General features: G+C 45.2%; 1 protein-coding gene across 4 annotated transcripts in view; it reads right to left on the reverse strand.

Annotated features, from left to right (window-relative positions):
• Positions 1-23,725, reverse strand: part of CUX1 (cut like homeobox 1) — a 315,247-nt gene extending 291,522 nt beyond the window's left edge. Inside the window, exon 1 of one of the 4 annotated variants that reach the window (XM_075594335.1) lies at positions 23,415-23,608. In XM_075594335.1, the coding sequence (XP_075450450.1) occupies positions 23,415-23,477 (63 nt within the window). In that variant the 5' untranslated portion in view covers positions 23,478-23,608. Of the gene's footprint in view, positions 1-23,414 lie in introns of all 4 variants that reach the window. The other 3 variants (XM_075594332.1, XM_075594333.1, XM_075594334.1) reach the window with 3 other exon arrangements.
• Positions 23,726-23,968: the final 243 nt, after the last annotated feature.

Below are 23,968 nucleotides of genomic sequence, written 5' to 3' on the forward strand. Positions count from 1 at the left end.
AGGGGGAAGGGGGGTGGGAGGGGGAAGGGGGGTGGAAGGGTGAAGGGGGGTGGAAGTGTGGGAGGGGGGAAGGGGGTGGAAGTGTGGGAGGGGGGAAGGGGGTGGAAGTGTGGGAGGGGGGAAGGGGGTGGGAGGGGGGAAGGGGTGGGAGGGGGAAGGGGGGTGGAGGGGAAAGGGTAGTGGGGGTGGGAAAGGGTAGTGGAGGTGGGAAAGGGGAGTGGGGGTGGGAAAGGGGGGAAAAGGGGGTGGGAAAGGGGGAAAGGGGAGTGGGGGTGGGAAAGGGGAGTGGGGGGGGGGAAAGGGGAGTGGGGGGGGAAAGGGGGGAAAGGTGAGTGGGGGGGGTGTAGAGCAGGGGGCATATGTATTGTCATAATTTATGTATCCGCATGCCCCCCCCCCCGGGTGTCCGTGACTCGGGGTTCGCTCCCCCATTCCCGTGACTCGGGGATCGCCCCCCCGCTCCCCGTGACTCGGGGCTCGCTCCCCCGTGACTCGTGGCTCGCCCCCCGCTCCCCATGACTCGGGGCTCGCTCCCCCGCTCCCCGTGACTCGCTCTCCCCCGGCCGCCGGCCGACCGCTTGGTCCCCCGATGTGCTGCCCGGGTGCCGGAGGCGCGTGCAGGCGGCGGCAGAAAGCGCCCTGTGTGTGGGCCTGTGTGTCGGGGGAGCGTGGGAGAGAGCGTGAGAGAGAGCGTGAGAGAGAACGTGAGGGAGAGAGCTTGAGGGAGAGAGAGAGCGTGAGAGAGAGAACGTGAGGGAGAGAGAAAGAGAGAGCGAGAGCGAGCGAGCGAGAGCGAGAGAGAGCGAGAGCGAGAGAGAGCGAGAGCGCGAGCGAGAGAGAGCGCGAGCGAGAGAGAGCGCGAGAGAGAGAGCGCGAGAGAGAGAGCGCGAGAGAGAGAGAGAGCGCGGAGAGAGAGGGAGCGCGAGAGAGAGGGAGCGCGAGAGAGAGAGCGCGTGAGAGAGCGCGTGAGAGAGCGCGTGAGAGAGCGCGTGAGAGAGCGCGTGAGAGAGCGCGTGAGAGAGCGCGTGAGAGAGCGCGTGAGAGAGCGAGCGCGTGAGAGAGAGCGCGTGAGAGAGAGCGCGTGAGAGAGAGAGAGAGAGAGCGCGCGAGAGAGAGAGCGCGCGAGAGAGAGAGAGCGCGAGAGAGAGAGAGCGCGAGAGAGAGAGAGCGCGAGAGAGAGAGAGCGCGAGAGAGAGCGCGAGAGAGAGAGAGCGAGAGAGAGAGCGAGAGAGAGAGCGTGAGAGAGAGCGTGAGAGAGAGCGTGAGAGAGAGAGAGAGCGAGAGAAAATTGAAAAAGGTTTACGACGGGAGAGGGCTGTAGAGGTAAAAGGTTCAAAGATGATACAACCTTGGGTTGAGCGCAAGAGTCGAGTAGAGGTGTAAAGAGAGATCAGAGTTCAGATATATGGAGGTACAGAGGAGTGTAGAGCCTTAAAAAGGAGAAGAATTTTGTAGTTTATATAGGGAAATGATTAGGAAGCCAGCAGAGAGACTTCAGGAGGTCGGAAGCAGATACGCGCCTAGAAGAGCAGGAGATGATTTGGGCAGCAGCATTTTTAATGGCCTGTAAAGGAAACGGGTGTGAGGCATAGAGGTGTTTTATTGGTGGTGGAACATAAGAATGGGCATACATTAGCAGTGTTGCAAAGGAAGAAGCGGCAAGATTAGTAACAACATTTAGATGTGTGGAGAAGGAAAGGGAAGTGTTGAATGTAACCCCTAGGCAACGAGCTTATGAGACTGGGTGGGTAGTAGTGTTATTAACTGGTTTGGGAGGGAATATGAGAAGCTCCATCTTAGCGATGTTAAGCTCGTGGCGACGAAGGGCCAACCAGGCCAACATTACTGACAGGCACTCAGTAATTCGACTGGACATCGGGTGTAGATAAATATAGTCGTGCATCATCATCAAAGAGATGTTAGGGGAATCCAAAAAGGAGTCAATGAGGTCACCCAGCGAGAAGGTATGTAGAAAGAAGACTAAGGTGACTAAAACTGAACCTTGAGATACACCTATAGAGAGTTTCATAGAGGTTGAAGAGGAGTTGACATAAGAAACACTGAAGGTATTATGGTGAGAGAGGTAGGAGGAAAACCAGGAGAGGGTAACGCCAAAAGTGAAGAATGTGTGGGAGAAGAGACTAGTCAATAGTATCGAAAGATGAGGAGACGTCAAGAAGAATCAGAATGGAGTAGTTTACTTGGCAATATGGAGATCATTAGCTACCTTGGCGAGTGCTGTTTATATTGAGTATGCTGTGCAGAAGCCCGATTAGAGAGGGTCAATAGGTTATGGGGGTTCAGAAAGTGAAGTATATGTAAAGAAGCAATGAATTCCTAAAGTTTAGATGCTAAAGGCAAGAGGGAGAAAGGGCAATAATTAGAAGGGGAGGTAGGGTATAGGTCGAACAGCAGCTTGTTTAAAAAGAGATGGAAAAGTACCAGAACATGAGATGATATAGTCAGAGCGCAGGAAAGGAGAGATTGAGAAATCAGATAAGGAAGTTTGTTGTGAAAACGAGGCCAAGGAAGTGGGAGTCCTTATGGGTACTGGAAGTAGTCTATTGGAGGAGACTAAAGGAGTAAAATGAAATAGGATGAAAGCAATTCTAAGTATTTTAATATCATTTTGAAAACGGTCTTGCAAACATTTGCCAACAATGTAAATTGAGATTTGGGAATAGTTTTAGTTTCTTTGTCTTTATTTTTTTCCTCATTGCATGATCGATGGATATCTACCCTCTCTCATTTTCAGCCTCTCTCAATCCACTCCTGGATCAAGCAGCAGTCGGCTTCCCCAATGATCTTCCGTGTACTTCGGTTGCAAGCCTCTCTTCCACGTTGCTCCAACAAATTCTCTGATTTATTCCGCTCATCTTACTTTTAGTCTTCATCTTAAGTCTTTTAAATTGCCCTTGGAATTCAGTCGAGTACCATCTTTGTACAATGATGGTAATTTCTTCTTGCAATATGTCCAGGCCCACAGCCATTTTGTTTTCTTCACCCTTGTGATATCAAAGGCCTGAGTTCGGTTTCGAACGCATTAATTCTTCTCCATCTATCCTCCATTCCTTTTTTTAATAGGATGACATGAGTTTTCAGGGGACTCCAGAGTCCCAATAAACAGATTTTTATGCTATATGACACAATATGTTCAGAATCGGCTGATCGCAGACAAACCTATGGCATCAGGCACTAGGTGTGTGGGGTGAGGCGGAGGATGTCTCACTAACAATTTGGGTGGCAAAACAAAACTTGGTGTGTCTCTGAGGAAGATAGCAAGTCCTCTCTAGCTGAAGTCCTCAGTGCAAATACAGGTTTGCATGGCAAGTTGTAGGTTCATTCATAGCACACTTCCTAACTGTTCACTGAAAATGTTTCAACCAATGTGATCATAAAAGTAAAAAGTATATTAGTGCTTCAACGGTTGTGCTACTTTCAGCAATGAAATTACCACTTTCATTTAATAATTTAAAACAAATAAATCACACAAAGTTCCCCAAAACAGATTATTTTGTTAATTAGTAACCTTTGGTGACCTTCATATGGGTTACTATATTTAATTAAGACAAACATTTTAGTATTGAGATCAACAAATCACACATTTGCTTTCACATAAAATGCTCCATCAAGGTTTTTTTTTTTTTTTTAAACTGCCGCCGAAACGGTTTACTTACACAACACACTTGTTTAATAAGCTTATAGACTCAGCATTTTCATGTGCCCATAAATATCTAATTAAAATGCTTCTCTGTTAAGCATTTACTGGAATGAACAAAGGTGAGAATAACCATATGTTTAGAAAAAATATATTCTGAATATCCAACTAGAGTTTAAAGATTTATTAGTGGTCAATTAGTTTAGTCTACATTCCAAGTGTTTTTTTTTGCCAGAATCCATACATGTTTTCCAAAAGAAAAATTGTCTAAGGGTAACAACCCTGAAAAAAATACTAATAGAAGTACCAATGAAAACTCACATTGTTGCAATCAAAGTACCCTTTAACTGGAGCGGTTTTTACATAATACATCATATCATTGGAATCTTCCCCAAATGCAACTAGATCAGTTGTTACCAGCTCCAGTTCTCAAGAACCGCCAGGAGATGAGGTTTCAAGTTTATCCCTGTATGAACACAGGTGGCTCAGTCATTTTGGCTGAGCCCATCTATGTTGAAGCAGGGATATCCTTAAATCCTGACTTGTTTGGGGTTCTTGAGAACTGGAGTTGGGAACCACTGATCTATATCTCTGGTTAGAACTATAGCCGGGGATCACTAGCAACCAGATGCGACGCTGAACATTAAAATGGTTATCCATCCTCAGATCTGCCCGTTACTCTCAGGGCTTTTAGGCTTGGAAATAGAAAATGCAAGTGTACAACAAAACTATAAAGGGGGGAAAGGGTACTGACAAGACCAAATGGTGAGGAGGTCACATAGAGATGCAACAGGCTTCATTGTTTCTGCTGCAGGGACATGCGATATTATTCTGCACTATCACAGCCACTGGGTGCTATAAAAACAATGTGACTCATTTATCCCATCTGTATTATTCTCTGTACTTTAATGTGCTGCATAGCTGGTTGGTATATAAAAATATACATCTTTAATCAGTTATAAAGTGTTCGGCATGGGCTTACGTTAATGGAGAATTTCAATGCTCTGCCTTCACCGATTCGTTTCATTTTCTACGTTGGCATCAGTGACTAACAAAGTCCATTTGTGCATGTTGTAATATGTGTTTATTACATTTTTCAGGCTTTCAAGCTTCAACTTTTAAAGCAACATAAAAGTAGGAAGCAACTATTGAAAATAGCACCGTAGGTGTTAACCGGGCATTCATTTTTGCCACCTTAATGTATGTTCTGACGTGCAACCAAAAACAAGGAGCGATCTGCATTAACATTGTTCGTCACAAGCTTTAGTTTCCATGAATGGAGCATAAATCTCATGAATGCAACAAAACGTGCAAGAAAATCTATTTCACATACTCCAAAAGATAATTTCCTAGTTGGTCTGCTTTCTGCTGCATTGAAGTCATTAAAGAATGGTCAATGCAGTAAAATCCAAAACTCTTACCATTACCAACATATTATCTGCTCCAATGTGGAAACATAATAAAAAGATACAAGTCTTTATGGATGGAATTGCAATATGCATATATATAAATTTTAACAAATGCAAAATGGTGAGAGATTTCTGTTTTGCTTCAGGAATGCTTGGAAGCCAATACACACTACAAGCACCATGCAAGAACAATGTTTTCATTAAAACTACTTATTTGCTAGTAGGTCATATTTCGGGCTGGCACTGACCAACAATGATGGACATATCTCCTCAGTGGGCATCTCAGGCATGCACAATTAAGTATGAAAAATGTGATATCAGCTCATGTACTTTGTGCCCAAGTACAGTACCGAAGTACTATTATATAACGTTTACTTTCTCCACTTATTACTACAAACAAAAGAAGAAACCCATTATAGTACTTAGGGAAATAAGAACTGTAGTGGGCAGAATTTCCCTAAGCCTGCCTCTTACAGAGCTACCTCTGACTCTCTATGATGCTCACCAAAAATAAAACATTTAGAAGCTCTGGAAGTTCTAGGAGATCAGAAAAACCAACAAGACTGACAGCTGAATAATTGCCTTGATCTTTGGTTAGAAAGCAAGATGTAGTGTATTTATCAAATTGCCCTATTTCACATCTATAGCACATTCTTTGCCAACTCTTTCCTAAAACGGAATTTGAAGAGCCTTCTTCACTCATTGTTTCACAGGTTTAGCATGTCTTGAAATACAGAAACAAGTACCACTACATTTTTAAGGCCCACCCACCACCGCTTAACATGCAAAAAGTGTTCTTGTTTGCACTGAACTGGGCTGCAAATAAGAAGAGTTCACATTTCCCTAGTCAGTCCTAATCAGACAACATTATTTTTATAAGGCTTGATGCCTTCTCGGATAAGTGATGGTGCTTGTGTACTGTATGTATGGGCGTGTTGGGTTCTCGCTCTAATTTCATACCACATTTGGTCTTCACTCAGTCAAGTAAGCCACTTCTGGGCAGGGGTGAAGGGCAGGGGTGGGGGGGGGTGAAGGCAGGGGTAGGGGTGGGGGGTGAAGGGCAGGGGTAGGGGTGGGGGGTGAAGGGCAGGGGTAGGGGTGGATGAAGGGCAGGGGTAGGGGTGGGGGGTGAAGGGCAGGGGTACGGGTGGGGGTGAAGGGCAGGGGTAGGGGTGGGGGGTGAAGGGCAGGGGTACGGGTGGGGGTGAAGGGCAGGGGTAGGGGTGGGGGGTGAAGGGCAGGGGTAGGGGGGTGAAGGGCAGGGGTAGGGGGGTGAAGGGCAGGGGTAGGGGGGTGAAGGGCATGGGTAGGGGTGGTGAAGGGCAAGGGTAGGGGGGTGAAGGGCAAGGGTAGGGGGGGTGAAGGGCAAGGGTAGGGGGGGTGAAGGGCAAGGGTAGGGGGGGTGAAGGGCAAGGGTAGGGGGGGTGAAGGGCGAGGGTAGGGGGGGTGAAGGGCAAGGGTAGGGGGGGTGAAGGGCAGGGGGGTAAAGGGCAGGGGTAGGGGTGGGGGATGAAGGGCAGGGGTAGGGGTGAAGGGTAGGGGTGGGGGGTGAAGGGCAGGGGTAGGGGTGGGGGGTGAAGGGCAGGGGTAGGCGTGGGGGTGAAGGGCAGGTGTAGGGGGGTGAAGGGCAGGGGTAGGGGTGGGGGGTGAAGGGCAGGTGTAGGGGGGTGAAGGGCAGGGGTAGGGGGGTGAAGGGCAGGGGTAGGGGGGGTGAAGGGCAGGGGTAGGGGGGTGAAGGGCAGGGGTAGGGGGGGTGAAGGGCAGGGGTAGGGGGGGTGAAGGGCAGGGGTAGGGGGGGTGAAGGGCAGGGGTAGGGGGGTGAAGGGCAGGGGTAGGGGGGTGAAGGGCAGGGGTAGGGGGTGAAGGGCAGGGGTAGGGGGGGTGAAGGGCAGGGGTAGGGGGGGTGAAGGGCAGGGGTAGGGGGGGTGAAGGGCAGGGGCAGGGGGGGTGAAGGGCAGGGGCAGGGGGGGTGAAGGGCAGGGGCAGGGGGGGTGAAGGGCAGGGGCAGGGGGGTGAAGGGCAGGGGGGGTGAAGGGCAGGGGGGGTGAAGGGCAGGGGGGTGAAGGGCAGGGGGGGTGAAGGGCAAGGTGGGTGAAGGGCAGGGGGGTGAAGGGCAGGGGGGTGAAGGGCAGGGGGGGTGAAGGGCAGGGGGTGAAGGGCAGGTGTAGGCGGGGTAAAGGGCAGGGGGGGTGAAGGGCAGGGGGGGTGAAGGGCAGGGGGGGTGAAGGGCAGGGGGGGTGAAGGGCAGGGGTAGAGGGGGTGAAGGGCAAGGGTAGGGGGGGTGAAGGGCAAGGGTAGGGGGGGTGAAGGGCAAGGGTAGGGGGGGTGAAGGGCAAGGGTAGGGGGGGTGAAGAGCACGGGTAGGGGGGATGAAGGGCAGGGGTAGGGGTGGTGAAGGGCAGGGGTAGGGGTGGTGAAGGGCAGGGGTAGGGGGGGTGGGGAAGGGCAGGGGCAGGGCATGAAAGTGAGGCACAAATTGTTGGCAGGAGCAAAATGTCCACACACACACACACACAGATCCGAGGAGGCTGCTTGGCCCCCCCAGCGGGCGGGGAGTTAAGATAGCGCCGGGGAGTTAAGGTAGCGCCGGGGAGTTCAGGGAGCGGCGGGGAGTTAAGGGAGCGGCGGGGAGTTAAGGGAGCGGCGGGGAGTTAAGGGAGCGGCGGGGAGTTAAGGGAGCACCAGGGAGTTAATGGAGCGCCGGGGAGTTAAGGGAGCGGCTGGGGTAGGAGGGCCGTGCCGCACTTACCCTCCGTGTTTCCGGGAGCCGGTTGAGAGCGAGGGGGGAGGAGCCTGCAGTTGGCAGCAGGGGCAGGAGGGCCGCGCTTCCCCTCCGTCCGGGAGCCGGTGCAGGGCGGCGCACGTGATGGGGGGGGGGGGGGAGGGGACAGAGGGGTGTGTGTGTGTCCCCTTTGGCCCGTCACTCCGCCTCGGGCCAATGAGAGGTGTGCGGGGGCAGGCGGCCCAAGGGAGCAATCTCATTGGCCTGGCCCAAGGTCCAATGGGATTGCCGGGAGGGACACAGGGAGACACATACAGACATAGCCACATAGGACGCTTTCAGAAATATATAGTAGATATGGATAGATAGATATACACACTTTTTTTTATTACATTCACACATAAAATTGCCGCCTTGGATTGCCTCTTCAACCAATCTATACCACATTCTCTCCCCCATACATCATTCTACCTCCCCACCATCTCAAGCTACTGATCTCACAATAATACTTGTAATGACCCTCCAATACAGCTTTAAACAGAATTGCAAAATAGGAGCACAAACTCGGCAGAAAGGAATGGGAGCACAATGCAATCAAAGCAGGATTTAGAAAAGCTCCAGCAGTCCTCTGCGCTTTCCAGGCACACTTGGCTCACACACGGTACCATTTTACAACACACAGTCCACCTCATGATACCAAACTGAAAGATGCTCTGTACCATAGAACACCTTTCCCTAGCAGACAGAAGGGACTGTGAAAAAGACTATGAATTGCTGTTCAGGTTATCATGACAAATGTTAAACTCCAAGAAGGAAGGTCGTGAGCTTCCTGAGGAAATTCCACCACATATGGTGAATTGCCAAAAAGCATTTGTAAATATCAATACTAAGATATATATATTTTTCTTTTTTTTGTGTAGCCCGGGCGGTGAAAAAAAGTGATCCACCTCTGTATCCGTGCTCGTGATCCACGCTGTGAGATCAGGTGCTCAAAACTTGTGACTAAGTCCGCTCCGGAGAGTAGGCCAGTCCGTGCCATAGACAGTTCTCTCCAGCCGAGGCCTTGGAGTCCTGCTGTTACATGACGTCTTCCCCCGAAGAGTCCGACGTCCTTCTCGTTCCCTCCTAGTGCAGCTGACGCCGCAGGAGAGTCCAAGACTTTAGGGTGTTCGGCTGACGCCTACTAACCCACCGCAATCTTCCCCCGAAGGGATGGCGACTACTAGCCAGCACTCAGTCTTTGCTCTCCGGAGAGAGGGGTGACGATAACCCAACACGTAACCGAAACAAAATCCATGGTGCGAGTGCTCCAGTGCTCTGTGTGATGCAGTGCAGGAAGTGCTCAGACGTACAACACAAAAAGGTGTGCACAAGTGCACGCCCGGCCCCGTGCAAGGCCAGGCGGTGACAAAAATAATGGCTTGTCCCCTCAGCGGAAGGCAATAAGGGGGGCCAAGTGCGGGAAAAATAGGGGTGCAAATAATCAGTGCTCGTGCCAAGTGCTCTTGAAGTGGAGGTTGCAAACACTCAACCTCCACAACCCGAAGGTGCAGCAAGTGGTACTGCCCCAGGTTGACCACTCCTGGGGTGCAGAGAAAATAAGCCCGGGCTACTTTGCATCCGCATTCTCAGGCCATGACCAGAGGACCAGGTGTAGTCTGGAGAATCTGTCCTTCACAGGACAGACTTTTTTTTTTTTTTTTTTTTTTTCCTCACGAGAGGGTACACCCTCTCGCTCATCGGATCCCAGTCCACTTCAGTGGATAGGGAGCTTGCCCTTGGACTGTCCAACCGAAGTCAGACCCGCCCTCAGTGCCCAGTTTCCCTGGAGGTTTCAGCCCGAAAGCCTAGGTCTCCAGGGACATTGATGCCTTCCTCCGTTAGGATTCGGGACATCCGTCTCTTCCTCCCTCTGGCCCGAGGCCCGCAAGGGAGTTCACATCATATCCCCTCTTTCGAGGGTTGTGCGGGTGCACTCCAGCCCCGAAGGGCTGGTTGTTCGAATGCCATCCCCCCTTAGCCCGAAGGCTCAGGGGTTCTGTGGTCCGGGGCCTGGACACCACCTCTCAACGAGCTAGAGGGCCAAATGCTTGCCACAGACCTTTCCTACTGAAACCCCAGATAGGATAGTACTGCATTTGGTCATAGCTGTGCAGGTCGAGAGGAGCACTCATATCGCCTTGATCTAAGCCAAAGGGCCAAGGCACCCACAGACAGCTGTTTCGACCTTGATGGGTCTCATCAGTGTGGGGTTGGTTCACTTGATCTTAGCCAAAAGGCCGAGAAGCTAAGAGAGATATATATATATATATATATATATATATAAAACATAATACTGAGTTAAGTTATGGTGAGTAAAAAAAGTGACAAAAACCCTCCACAGGAAAGCAAATATGCAAATATAACTGTATGCTCATCTGCATGTCTTAGGCAGGTCTGCAACCCCACCTTTCCCCATTATCACCCAGCATACAGCACTTCCACTGCAGAAAGGGATTCTGGGAAATGACATGCAAATGAGCACACAGTGTCACTTTTTGCCTCAATAACCATTTTTAACATGGTTCCCTATTATATATATAAGCCTATAGGTAACCATGTTAAAAAATGGTTTTTGAGGCAAAAAGTGACACTGTGTGCTCATTTGCATGTCATTTCCCAGAATCCCTTGCTGCAGTGGAAGTGCTGTATGCTGGGTGATAATGGGGAAAGGCGGGGTTGCAGACCTGCCTAAGACATGCAGATGAGCATACAGTTGTATTTGCATATTTGCTTTCCTGTGGAGGGTTTTTGTCACTTTTTTTACTCACCATAACTTAACTCAGTATTATGGTATATATATATATATATATATATATATATATATATAGATATAGATATAGATATAGATATAGATATAGATATAGATATCTATAAAACACACACACACACACACACACACACACACACACACACACACACACACACACACACCTACACACACACACACACACACACACACACACACACACACACACACTCTTCTTCCGTTTCTATGACAAAAGTTACTCTCCTGCAGTTTGTCAACCATTTGCAGTACCTCCAACATTGTGTCTGCAGCCCATTCTACTGACATGCACAAACAGTTGCATCTTCTAGGCAGGGAGCAAAGCTCACAGAGTCAATGGGAAAACCCTATGACTGTAAGCACAACCACCAGCGGACTCTTAAAAGGACAGTTCAACTCAGCAGATCTTTTACATTTCTGTATATAACTGCAGTGTAACTGCCTTCCTTAGTTAATTTAAAGGTAATTTAATCTGTCTTCCTCATTTCTAACTTGAATTACAGCATATCAGCTACTTATGTTCATGTGTTTCACCAATGATGACATCACAATAATTTTGTACACAAGGGAACAAAGCTAAGAGAACCAATGGGATTAATAAGTAGCATGTTATCATGATAAGATTATTTGCTAAACATCGTAAAGACCCTCCAAGATATATGTACATTATACTATTATTTTTTTATTTATTTATTTTTTAAATACAATTTTTTTTAAAAAAAGTGGCAAAATCGGCTGCATTAATTTGCCAATATCCTTCGTTTACTTTTGTCCAAGGTTGGACTGTCCCTTTAAATAAATTACGTTTCATTCCAGATTCCACTCATCTCTTAATGCTGTGGCTTTCAGTGAGCTGCAGCAGCAGCCGCACTTAAGCTACGGCCCCACTGCCTGCGCTGCACACGCGCCTGCGAGGCTGGCGACGCGTGAAGCCAAATTCCCCGGTCTGCAGTGAGCTGCAGGGGGAAAGACAGGGGGGGTGACGGGGGCGCAGCCATGACGCGCCACCCAGCAGGTTCGTCCTCATTGGCTGAACCGCCGGGGACGTGGCCTAGCACTCCGTCGCCATCTCAATATTCGGGTCTGGAAGAAAAACTTGCGGCGCAGCGCGGCGGCCCCCCACAAAGCGGGCCTGGCCCCCTCGAGAGGCGGCAATTGTCCCCACAGCACCTGCCATAGCTGCAGTAGCCAGTGGGGACCAAGCCTTAGGTATGAGTAAAACATGAAACAGAGAGAAAATAAACATAGCAGCAATCAGCTGCCCAGAGTCCAGAAACTCCTATGGCATTTTGAGAACAGAAGGAGGGCAATCTATGTGCATTGTGCCAACCTCGAAATACCATTTGTAAAGGATAGGTCTTTGCCAAAAGGCATGGCTCCACACTATTCTCTTATTGTTACCTCGCAAGGTGGTTATTCATGTTAACTTATGATTGCTAGAATTCATTAAATAATTTGTTAAAAATTCTACCTGCCTTCATTGCAGCAATGACAACCCGCACACAAAAAAATGAAGAGTATGGAGTTCCTTTTCTTACAATCTCACTGACCTTTGTGGTAACTTTTCAATTTCTAGATTAGAGTTTAAAAAAGGTGCAATCCCACAGTCAGCCAGTTGAATTTCTTAGGGGCCTCCGACAGTGTTTGCCAATCAAGTGTTTTCTTTACCCGTATCCCACTGTGTCCTTATCAGACAGCCAATAAAGTTACGGAATGGGATCTTTGGCCGTGATCAAATCGCCACTGGTGATCCGCCGCCATAACTACTGACCGCAGGGTGAGTTGCAACAGGTCCCCTCACCATCACCACCTTCCATATGTCCTCAGCACCTCACACCACAGCATTTCCTCAGTGCCTCTCCCAGCCGCAGGGCACCTCCGACGAGTAGGACACTCAGCACAGCCGCCAGCAGCAAGGAAGCCGTGCGCGAAATTTAAAAGATTCGGAACAGAATTTGGTTTGTTTGCCAGATGGAGAAGTTAACAAGTTTGGTTAACGACACTGGCCTAAATTTCCAAAAGGTCTGGCTGCCTTGGTTGGCACAGATAGATATTCAGGAGGTGAGCAATGCCACCATATGGCTTTGATAGTAACAAACGAGTTCTCCTTGGATGAGACACAATAGGTAGAGGTACAGGATAGTAGGACTGGACTAGGCCCCCAAAGGATGTCAAGAGGAGCTCTCCCATTCAGCAAAACACTGAGTGCCGCTGGGAACCAGGACAAGATTATGCCTCCACCTACCCCCCACTCTCCCCCTCTTTCCCTTCCTTTGTGAGAGTTTTATGTTGTGTGTCTATGAATTTGTATGACACAGGATATCGGTATTGTAGTTGTACAGAGGAAGTTCAGTGATAGTATGTGCGACATAATGCTGTGCCTTGTGAACAAGGAAAAAAAAATTGAAGTTTGAAAAAAAAACATTTAAAAAAATAATGTGTCCTGGGTGCTGGCGGCCGTGCCGAGTCTCCTGTGCGTCGGAGGTGCCCTGCGGCTGGAAGAGGCGCTGAGGACAGGCTGCGGCGGAGGAGGTGCTCGGCCGGGAGAGGCGCTGAGGACATGTGGAAATCGGTGACGGTGAGGTAACATGTGGGGCAACTCGCCCTACGGTCAGCAGTTATGGAGGCGGATCGATAAAGTTAAGAGGAGGTAGGCTTTGGCTATACAAGCACTTGATGAACACACAAGGGAACAGCCCTTACTCTACTCTAGAGTACAATGTTCAGATATCTGTAACCGTTGCAAGGAGACGCATGCAATAAGACCAGACACTTGAGGTCTAGAAGGTAGCCAGAAACAGATATTAATTTGTCACTTAAATTTAGGAGCAAGTCGGTCATAATTAGTCTCATTACGGTCATCAAATTCGCCTTAATCTATTGATATGGCTCAGGTGTCCAAGTATTTGGGGAAATTAAGTTATGAGTGTTTATATATCAAATCAAAATTTTAAATGTCTTTTCAGGAGTTTTTTTTTTCCTCTGTTGTAAAAACTGTCAACCTAGCAGCTGATTTATGACGCTTATGTGGTTTTCAATGGGAGAAGAATTGTTTATAGGTCTTGCCCTGAAGTTATGAAATCAGAATTCAACAGAGGTGTGTTTGGGATCACACAAGTGAATTTTCACATTTCAACACCAGTGACCTCTCTGAGGGAAAACCTATGGCATGTGATAATGTACTGTATAGGGATTTCTGTTTTATTTTTTATCCTGGTATTTTTAGAAACTGTTCTGCATTTAGTGTAACTGTATGTTCTTGTAATCATTTTTCTGCAATCTAAGCACTGTGTTTGCATATATATTTTAAACAATTCTTTAACAAGTAATGCTTTTGGGCTCTGAATTAACTGTTGCAAGCTTGGGAGAGAGTATTTACATTTTAGGCTGCACGTATACTGCCGGCGACGGATGACGTCACCTGTCGCCGTCGCGATAGTTGTAATTTAAGTTTAGGCGACGTCGCTGGCTACAAGGCCAGTGACGTCAGAAAGGAGGAGGGCAGAGGGACAGAGAAGGTCTCTGATTGGTCACAAGGGGAGACCGTTGCTGAAAAAAAAAATCAAACAGTGACTACCAGATTTTTGGTAGGGCGGTCGCTTGGTCGCACCGCGTGCACTATAAGCGCCGACGACAAGGCATTTGTTTTGACACGATGTCGGCACTATAAGCGCAGCCTAAGGATACATTTTGCTACAACAGATGTGTGTTAAGTGCATATTTTTTTCTACAATAAACAGGGACCCGAGACCCTGGCAGATATATTAGTTTACATATTTTGCATACGTCTTGGGTGGTGAAAGCAGATAGATATATTGCAATTGAGTAAGGGGTTAATATAAACTCATTGAAAGTACCTTGCGGAGGAGAAAGGGCAGTTGGCTAGAGTAGCCATGTGTATTAACCCCGATTGCATATCGAAGTCACGTGCTCACTTGTGTGCTGTCTGTGACAGATGGTATATTTGGACGGATTGGGGGACCTTTATGAAGGTGAAAAGTGGGCCAGCTAGGGAGCTGTTTATTAACATTTGTCCCGTATGCAGGTAATGTTCTCACAGGTGACAGTCACATTTTCTGGATATACCCGCTTCAGCACAGGTGGCTCAATCAGTGGATCCACCTGTGCTCAAGCAGGGATATCCTGAAAACCTGACATGTTGGTAGCTCTTGAGGACTGGAGTTGGCTACTCCTGTTCTAGACACTATATTGGACTAAACTAAACCCATATGAAAAAGAGAAGATACTTTAATTTAAAATAAGTTTGAATTTCACACACAAAACAATTGCTTATTGTGTGCAACTCTTGCCATGTGTCATTCAGCGGAGATTCAACATTAAAGTTTAACGATTACATTCAATTAAAACATTGTGCTTTCACTACAAAAAAAGAACAGCTGAGTTAAAAATCAGACGTCTATGCTGATTTTTTTTTTTTAAGTACTTCAGATATCCTTGTGTTTTTTGCAAAGTGGGATTTAAAATATGAAAGATTAAGTGTCCGGGAGGTTAAAATTGTACCATGGTAACCGCTAGAAATTAAGAAAATCTGAGAGTTTAACACTACAAAAAAAAAAAAAAAGCATAACATGTTTAGGGGGCAATATAGCAATATTATACAAGTTAAAGTTCCCATAGGCTTCTGGGAGAGCGTTTGCTGCTTTAGGACATATATACACACACACCATCTCTACAATGTCAATTGCAACTAGTTTGATTGGGTCCTTTCCAAGACTATAACAACATATCAGGAGTGGACAAAAATATAGAATACTTAGGAGCCCAACAGAAATTTTAGGAGCCTGTATTTTTAGGGGGGTGGGGGGGTTGACACTGCCTCACTCCTGTCGGCGGCTCTGTCGGACACACACACATACATACATACACGGGAGTAACCCTACACTTGCTGTAACGTGTGTGTCTGGTGTGTGACACGGACGTCGACAGGAGGGGGGTGGGGGGTTTAGTCCCTGCACTTCTACACTGGCTCCAAAGGGTGTGTCCGTCTCACACACAGACCCTTCCTCCTGCCACGGCATATTAAAAGGAGGGCTCCGACTAGCTCCACCCCCAGCCCTCATGCGACGTCTGCCTCCAGCACTCCAATCCCTCCCCCCTGCTCCTCTCACTGGACAGCGGTGACTTGACCTGTCAATCATCATCACCGACAGTCCCAGCGCACCAATTCCAGCTTTGATGAGGCTGGGAGCGCTGTTGACGGTGCAACTGTGATTGCCAGGTCAGTCATCCCTGCACAAGGGCCAGGGGGACATTTTAGGTGCCCGGGATTTTTGCAACCCTGTATTAGACCCTTTGGAAAGTCCACTTGTTAGTTGCACATTGAACTTCTCACTCCGTTAACACACAAGGAGATGATGGGAAATTATTTAATGGGAAATAATGGCAATTTTTTGTACTTCGCTACATATGGTTAAATGGAAAATGTCACTAACAGACAATCTACTGTATTAGGGTTGGGAGGGGGGAAACAAAAAACACCCAAAACTTCTATACACACACTTTCTTTTTTTTTAAACATTTACTTTTATACATAGGATTTGGAGTCTCCAGAGCTGATCCCCATTAATTTCATTTCCCTGGACCCCCTGCTTCCTGTGATTTCTCATTTAAGCACATCTAAACCAGTAATAGAAACAAAATCAGGCAAGGTTTCTTTTCTACATTTTATGACACGGAAAAATACTGTGATCTATACAGAACGATGTACAGTTAAGTCCAAGATCGTAAATGGCTTAAAATTACGTTGCCTAGATAAAAAGGGTGGGGATGTGTAGAACAGAAAAACTCATGTTCATGAATAACCCTACTGATAATTAAATGGACACGATGAGGGCAAAACCCACAATCAGATACCGAAGCAAGATTGCATCACTGTTTCAGAAATTGAATTACTCGCTTCAACAAATACATTGACTTGACCAATTTAATATCAATTAAAATCTGGGGAGGGGGAAGAGAAACACAGTGTATGCGAAATTACATAGGTTGAATGTAAGATTTTGAATAGCTCTTGAAACTCCATTACAATGAGACAAAGGATGCCAGTGGAAAAATACCCCTGCATCATAATTACCTTGTGAATTGAACAATAATAACTATTTCATATATCTCTTTTCTCCCAATGGGACTCAAAGTGCTTCACAATTACAGTACAGGGCGCAGCACATAGGATTTTTACACAGTCCTATCAGGATGAGTTTACAATCTATGTTTTTGGTGCCTGAGGCACAGGGAGAAAAAGTGACTTGCTCAAGGTTACAAGGAGCCGACACCGGGCATCGAACCAGGTTCCCCAGATTCAAACTCAGTGTCATTGTTCTCAATCAGCCTTTACTCACTGAACCACTCCTTCAGTCCCAATGAAGATATGTAAATCAATAGTAATTGCTCTTCTGGGATAAGTATTAGTGTTGATGATAACCTGGTGTCAGGACGCTTGCTACTTGCATACACCCCTGGCACCGACAGTCCACTTGAAAACTATCAAGGGTACAGCAAAGTCACAAACAGTAGAAGGAGAAATAGACATAGGACAGAATACATTAAGACAAAAGCTTTATTCACCTTCATTCATGCTGGAGGAATTAAAACAATTTCCCAAATGTGCTGGAACATGGTCTGCATAGGTCAGTGGTTTCCAACTCCAGTCTTCAAGAACCCCCAATAAGTCAGGTTTTAAGGATATCCCTGCTTCAGCACAAGTGGCTCAGTCATTTGCAGTGAACAACTTGTTCTGAAGTTATTTTGTTTCATTACAAATCTATATTGAAAACAAAGCACTCACAAATAAAGAGATGGGGGAATGAATATCCACACAGCTACTTTGATGAAAATACACGTGACAAAAAGAAACCTAGTTTGATTTATCCTGCTTTGTGATTCAGCTAATCAAAAAGAATAAAGAGCCAAAATGTTTTGTGGTGCTGTCAGGAAAGTATTCATTGAGTTTATTTGTAGTCAAGGTTAATCAAGACTTAAAATCCAAACTTTCCAAGTACTGTACTTTTCATTTTCTATTTTATTTTATTTTTTTTTAATTAAAAGGTATTTTCAGGTTTCATTTCAACTTTACTGCATATGGTTGTAAAATCCTTATAGTAGTTTTTGTTTTGGAGAAAGTTTGTCAGCTAATCGCAGAAGATAAAAGGTGAAAAAACAGAAGCAAAAAATGTGCTGCTGCTTTAAGAACACAGCAGTTAATCCATCAACAAAATAATGACTTGCATAAACGTCGCAATATTAATGAAAAGCCTTCCTCATTTTAACAAAAACGCCATGCAGTGATGATACACACACACACACACACGTATAAAAAGGTGCAATTCCGATGACACACACTTGCAACATCAAGCAGTAAGTACAATGTTTGCAAAAGTAAGAATTATTTCTTCATTTAGATTTCAGATGAACTTCTAACAAAACTAATCTTGTTTATTAATTTGGTACTTTCCTGAAATCAACCTGCAAAACTATTACAAATATAGCAATTCGAAATCATAGGTTTGTCACAGCAATTTTTTTTTTTCAATCACATTCACAATGTCAAAAACCTTCTGCTTTGCCAAGAGAGATTTAAAAAATGACTAAGATGTAGTTCTTCCTTAAGTGTACGCACTTGCAAGAATACTATTAAATAAAGCTTCTCTGTTCTCCCCATTCACAAACTGACAACTAAGTCTTTCAGCAGAGCCGTGCCCACCCACCACAGCATGCACAAAAAAAAAAAAAACTGTACAGTGCTTCAGGGAACCAGTGTGATTGATATGCATGTTTGGCAAACAGGTAAACATCCAGCTGCAAAGTCTCACAGCCACACTTAAAAAGGACATTTAAACACCTAGTTCCCCTTTAACCCTTTGCGTGCCGCAATGACGTAGCTACTACGTCATGGGTTCTGGCATCCTGGGTTCCAGATGATGTTGCTACACCCTCCTCCCCCCCCCCCCTCTCTGCCAAAAAATGCTCATTTTCTATTAGGAGATAGAATCCTGTTCTCATATGGAGCTTCAGAATAGTCGTCACGTGTTCGGAGGGCCAGGGAAGCCACGCCACTCTGGCCCCTTGGCTCATCCAGCACACGCAGGGTTAAAGAGACCAAGGGTTAAAGAGACCAAGGGTTAAAGAGACCAAGGCTTAAAGCCTCTTTTCAGAAAAGGCCTTTAGTTTCTCCATTTAGCTGCAATAACATTGTTAAAGAGAGCAGCCCTTCCTGGGATCAAAATGAACGTCGGTGACAGGTTTAAGGGGTAAATCTAGCTGACTGGCAACTTTTTTTTTTTTAATACAAAAATTATGAACCACCTACAAATATTTATAAATAATTATTTAAAATTAGTTTGTAAAAATGAGATATGGGAGGTCTTTGATATGATCAGGCTGCTCCCCTTTGAGCGTTATCACTATCTGCTGAGCAGAGACCTGGGACAAAAAATAAATATTCTTAATTCCAAATCATTTATTTAGTTTAAAAAAAAAAAAAAAAAAAAAAAAGCAGATAAACGTTTGCTTTACGTATGATTACATTTAATGAAAAACAACTGCATATTTAAGTTTTTGTAAATATTATTGCACCATTAACTGTGAAATCCGCTATTTTGAAGGGTAAAAGTGGCTACATCTCAGCCTTAGTCACTGCATCTTTGACATTTCTGCTCAACATTCCTCAGCTAGATGAGAGCATCAAACTAGGTTCTAGAACGAGCGCTAAGGGCCGTCCCTATGTAGACTAAAGTGAACTGTCGTTTTTATCCAGCATTCACTGTAAACAACTTTTAATATTTAGAGAATAAATGTTACTATAGTCAACTGGCTAGTATAGCAGAACTCAGGCAAATGTTAATCATGTACTATCAGATCAACAAACTAAGCTTGAATTGTATTTATTGCCCTAGACCAAACTATATTAAAAAAAAAAAACTGGGTACCAATATTGGCCTTCCTGTAAAAAATGCTATTAAAAAATAAATAAAAAAGATAATATATACAGTATAAAAAAAATAACACTGGCTGATAACCTTTGTGCAATGTACAAGAAGCTATATTGGGCTGATACATTTTAGCTTGAACACATTTCTACTAATTCAATAACACAGCATTTGAGAAATCGGCATCTGGATCTCATTTAGAGTATTCCACCAGGTATTCAAGGGATCCATTATGCAGTATGAATGTAACACATATTCTACCAAGCCTTTCAAACAATATTTACAGATAGGAAATGACTAGAACTAAGCCCACTGGTTATCAGTATATTCCTACATAAGGGCCAACAAAGCACATCTTGTCCAGAAGTGTGTATCTAAATATTCTGTGGACGGCAATGTGTCTAATTTGCCAAACTGTAATGAATTGATGGCAAAGTATTTTGAACTTTTGATCCTCCCTCAAAGTGGTGTTTGATTGCTTTTTTTTGCTGGACTTCTCCATAAACCTTGCAGTGTATCGAGACTGTGCGATCATATGAAATGTAGGACCTTTCACCTTGTACGTTCGGACCATGATTAATGAGTTACAATTTAATAAAGACACAATAATAATCTTTGTGCTGCGGAGAACATGCAATTTATAAGCGTCCTTAGGACAATATTTACAATATACTTTGTATAATAGCATACTTTGTTTAGCTAAACTCAAACCTACATATATGTTTGTTCACATAGAATAATTAAGCCACGGCAGGCATTGTATCACACACTGTCATTTCAAATGAGATTTTCTAAACTTTGAAAAAAGTATTTGGAATCCTAGATATTCACTGCCACACATTTGTCCCACCCACATACAATAAATAGCAGAAATAATCTGCAATTTAAATAATGTATCATTTACACATGGTTCTCCTGGTCATTAAACAGGCAAGCAGAGGGGCCAGAGATGTTACAACAGTACTTTTATCTTGTACAAAGTATCTACAACAAACTACTCAATACGTATTAACTAAACGGTGCACATATCAATTCATATTGTTTTATTCAACACGTGTAAAGCCGTTTTCTTCAACCTCCCATCAAAAATCATCACCATCCAGAAATTTTTGTTCACCATTCCCAAAAAGTGAAAGCACAACCAAGTTTTGCACTTCTTAGTTATAAAGTCCATCAACAAAATCTCCAAAGTTTTGTTATTTTATATAAAATCCTCCAACTCTCAATGTATTACTTCCTGATAAAACATTTTATAAATAAATAACATTACTGACACAGTCATTGATATTGCTTGGGGGGGGGGGGGGTAGAGGAACACAATCAGTGTTTTAAAAAGCCATGCCATTTTCCTTCAATAAAAGCAGCTTTAGATGCAAAAAAAAAAAAAAAAAAATCTATAAAGGCAATCAAGAATATTGTTACTGCCCCCTGTAACTTCATGGGAAACTCTATTGATCTTAACCATGACTCCATAGCTAAGATCTCTACTTGAGTCTGAGCCTTTCATACTGATACTGACCGGCCCTGCAACTGCTCACATCAAGCAAGCTGCTTGCGGAAGAGACACACACACACACACACACACACACACTTTCAGCCTTTTCTCAAACCCCAGCCAGACGCTTCCAGAAACATAAAAGAAAGAAAGATAAGCAATTTTAAAGGATTATAATTGTATGCAAATTAATGCAAAGTGTACTCTGTACCTCAAAGGGGCTGGGGGGGAGAGAGAGAAAAATAGATCACCCCGACTTTAATTAATTTTATGTAAAATACGTTTTCATCTGATGATCGATCTCAAGGCTTTGCAAAGAACTGGGTTCTCTCGCTCTTTTAGGGAGAGTGTTCACCAAAATAGAAAAAGCCTTCACTCACGCATGTTAACAAATATGGTGCCAGCAGAACGAGTCCTAAACCTATGCTGCTCTATAAGGGTGAACTCTGTGACTGGAAGAATTTATGCATTAAACGTTTGCTTATTGTTTGATCTGTTCTTAAAACTGGGTCACCCCCCTCATATTTCACATATGACCTCCACTGTAACCTCTCTGGTGCCAGACAGACCAACAATGTACAAAACTGAAAGGCCCTCCTTATACTGTACACTCAAAGGGTGATTGATAGATATATCTATATATAGATATGAGATAAATCAATCAATCTTTAACCATTTGTTCCCCACAAAGTGACAAATATAAATGTACCTTTGTCTCCACTTAATACTTCTAAAAAAACTGCATCTACAAAAAGGAGTCCCTGGCACAAGAAAAAAAAACTGCAGAAAAGGCTGAGGTTGTGTACGATCAAACAAGTATAAATAAATGTTCATGTTTGTCCTGTAAAAACGAGTAAGACAACCCCCCCCCCCTTTTTTTTTTAAGGACATTACTGGCACTTTTATCCACCATGCAAGGAGAGCACCGTTTCTACATGTAAAAAAAAACTGAGTTACAGAGAAATAAAATGCAAAAACTGAAGCTACGCAATTAACTAAATCCTTCAACTTTGTAAAACCGGGCAAAGGTGGAGAACAGATTATAGGACAGAAACATCGAAATAATGTCATTCCTACAATCCCACAAACACAAGGAGACAAAAAAAATATGGGTTTCCCTTTAATTATATTTTTATTTCACCTCGAAGTTTACCTCCACATTGAAAAATAAGGATACACATGTTAAAAACCCTTTAAGCCAACCCAGCCCATTAAGTTACTAAAACAACAAGGCTCTGAAAGAGCAAAGATTTCAAGATAATTCATATTTTTTTGCAAGTCTGATTCCTCAGAAGTTTACCTTCAACCCAGAGAGACAAAAATGTCAGTGTTCAAAACACCAGCTATGAATGTCACAAAACAGAGCTGCTGCAGAAAATTATATATATGTGTGTGAGTGGGGAAAGGGGTTTACAAATTATCCTGCAGTTTCTTACAAGTTCTCACTCTCCAAGACCCTAAAAAGGGTCCAACGCAACCCTACAGATGCAGAATAGCCCATCTCTAAACCAGAGGGAAAAAAACAGGACCAAAACCACCGTAAATAATAAAAATAATTTTTTTTAAAAGTTACATTCTTTAATATTATCTCCGGCTCCTCCAGAAGTTTCACACACAAAAAATAGTAATCCAGAAGGACAAAACAAACCCCACGAAGACAAAATGTCACATTCTCTACAATCCCCCTCCCCAGTGCCCTGCATGAAAAACACGGCAAACACCACCAAGTATTGCGTACAAAAAATAAAGATTTAAAAAATAAATAAAAAGTGAGCAAATAAATACATGCATTATTATTTTGTTTCTTTAAAATATCCTTTTTAGTTTGTGTCCAGATTAGTTAAATCCAAGAGCAGGAATGAAGCTCGCTGTGCTGCTGCCTTGAAGCTGCAGCAGCTTTATTGAGAGAGAGAGAGGAGGAGGAGAGAGCAGCAGCAGTACAGACTGGCACCACAGCGCCACCAGCATCCGCACGTATCATAACCAGCGAATTAAAGCAAGTTCAATAAAACAAGAAGAAAAAAAAGTCAAATTAAAAGAATATATAAAACTTAGAGAGGTCTAAAAAAAGGTGCGGGTGAAAAGGGGTCTCCGCCGACCGGGCACGGGTGATAGAGAGGGAGCGGGAGGTGGGGGGGAGAGGAGAAACGGCGGCGCCACAGAGCCGGCGCCATCTTGGCTGATCGATGAATTGAACAAAGAGGATCAATTTCTGATAAAAACGTTATCAATGAGAGCGGCCGGAGAAGCGGAGGCTTTTACCCCCCGGTCCCGGCCGGCGGAGAAGGGGAGCGGACGGATAGGAGGCGGAGAGGGAGCGGGAGAGGATGGCGAGGGGGTAAGATAAGGGGAGCTGACCTGCAGCTGCTGTAAATCAAAGCGCTTCCAATATTGAAACATCGATCCCGCATTGGCCGCCATCTTGAGACATATTGAGACGGAGTGAGAGGCTGATAGAGAGGGGGCTGGAGTTCAGGAGCAAGCGGCGGAGGAGGGGGAAAGGAAAGGGAGGGAGCAAGAGCAAAACACGGAGCGGACTTCCACACCCACCCCCTTCCCCTTATTACAAGCCGGCACGGAGCCGGGCTTCCCCGGCTCCCTCACACCCGGCACCTCTCCCAAAAAAATAACAACACCTCCATTTTAACGGGCGGGCGGGGAGATGTTTGGCTGCCATTTCTCCCGCGGCTCCGCAAGGCGGCCGCCTATGTGCGACTCTCATACCCGGCCCAGCCCGCGGCACCTCACCCTGCCACCCTCCGAGAGGACCCCGGGGAGAAGGGGCTTCGTATTTGGGGGGCATTTTTCACAGGTTTGACAGAAATGTCAACGACATGGTTTACTTCGAATAAAAAAGCACCGTGTTAATAAAAGTCGTTTGAGCGGCTGGAGGTGGTTGTTTTCGGTGTTTT

The sequence above is a fragment of the Ascaphus truei genome, chromosome 3, assembly GCF_040206685.1.
Source record: "Ascaphus truei isolate aAscTru1 chromosome 3, aAscTru1.hap1, whole genome shotgun sequence".
NCBI classification, from domain to species: Eukaryota; Metazoa; Chordata; class Amphibia; order Anura; family Ascaphidae; genus Ascaphus; species Ascaphus truei.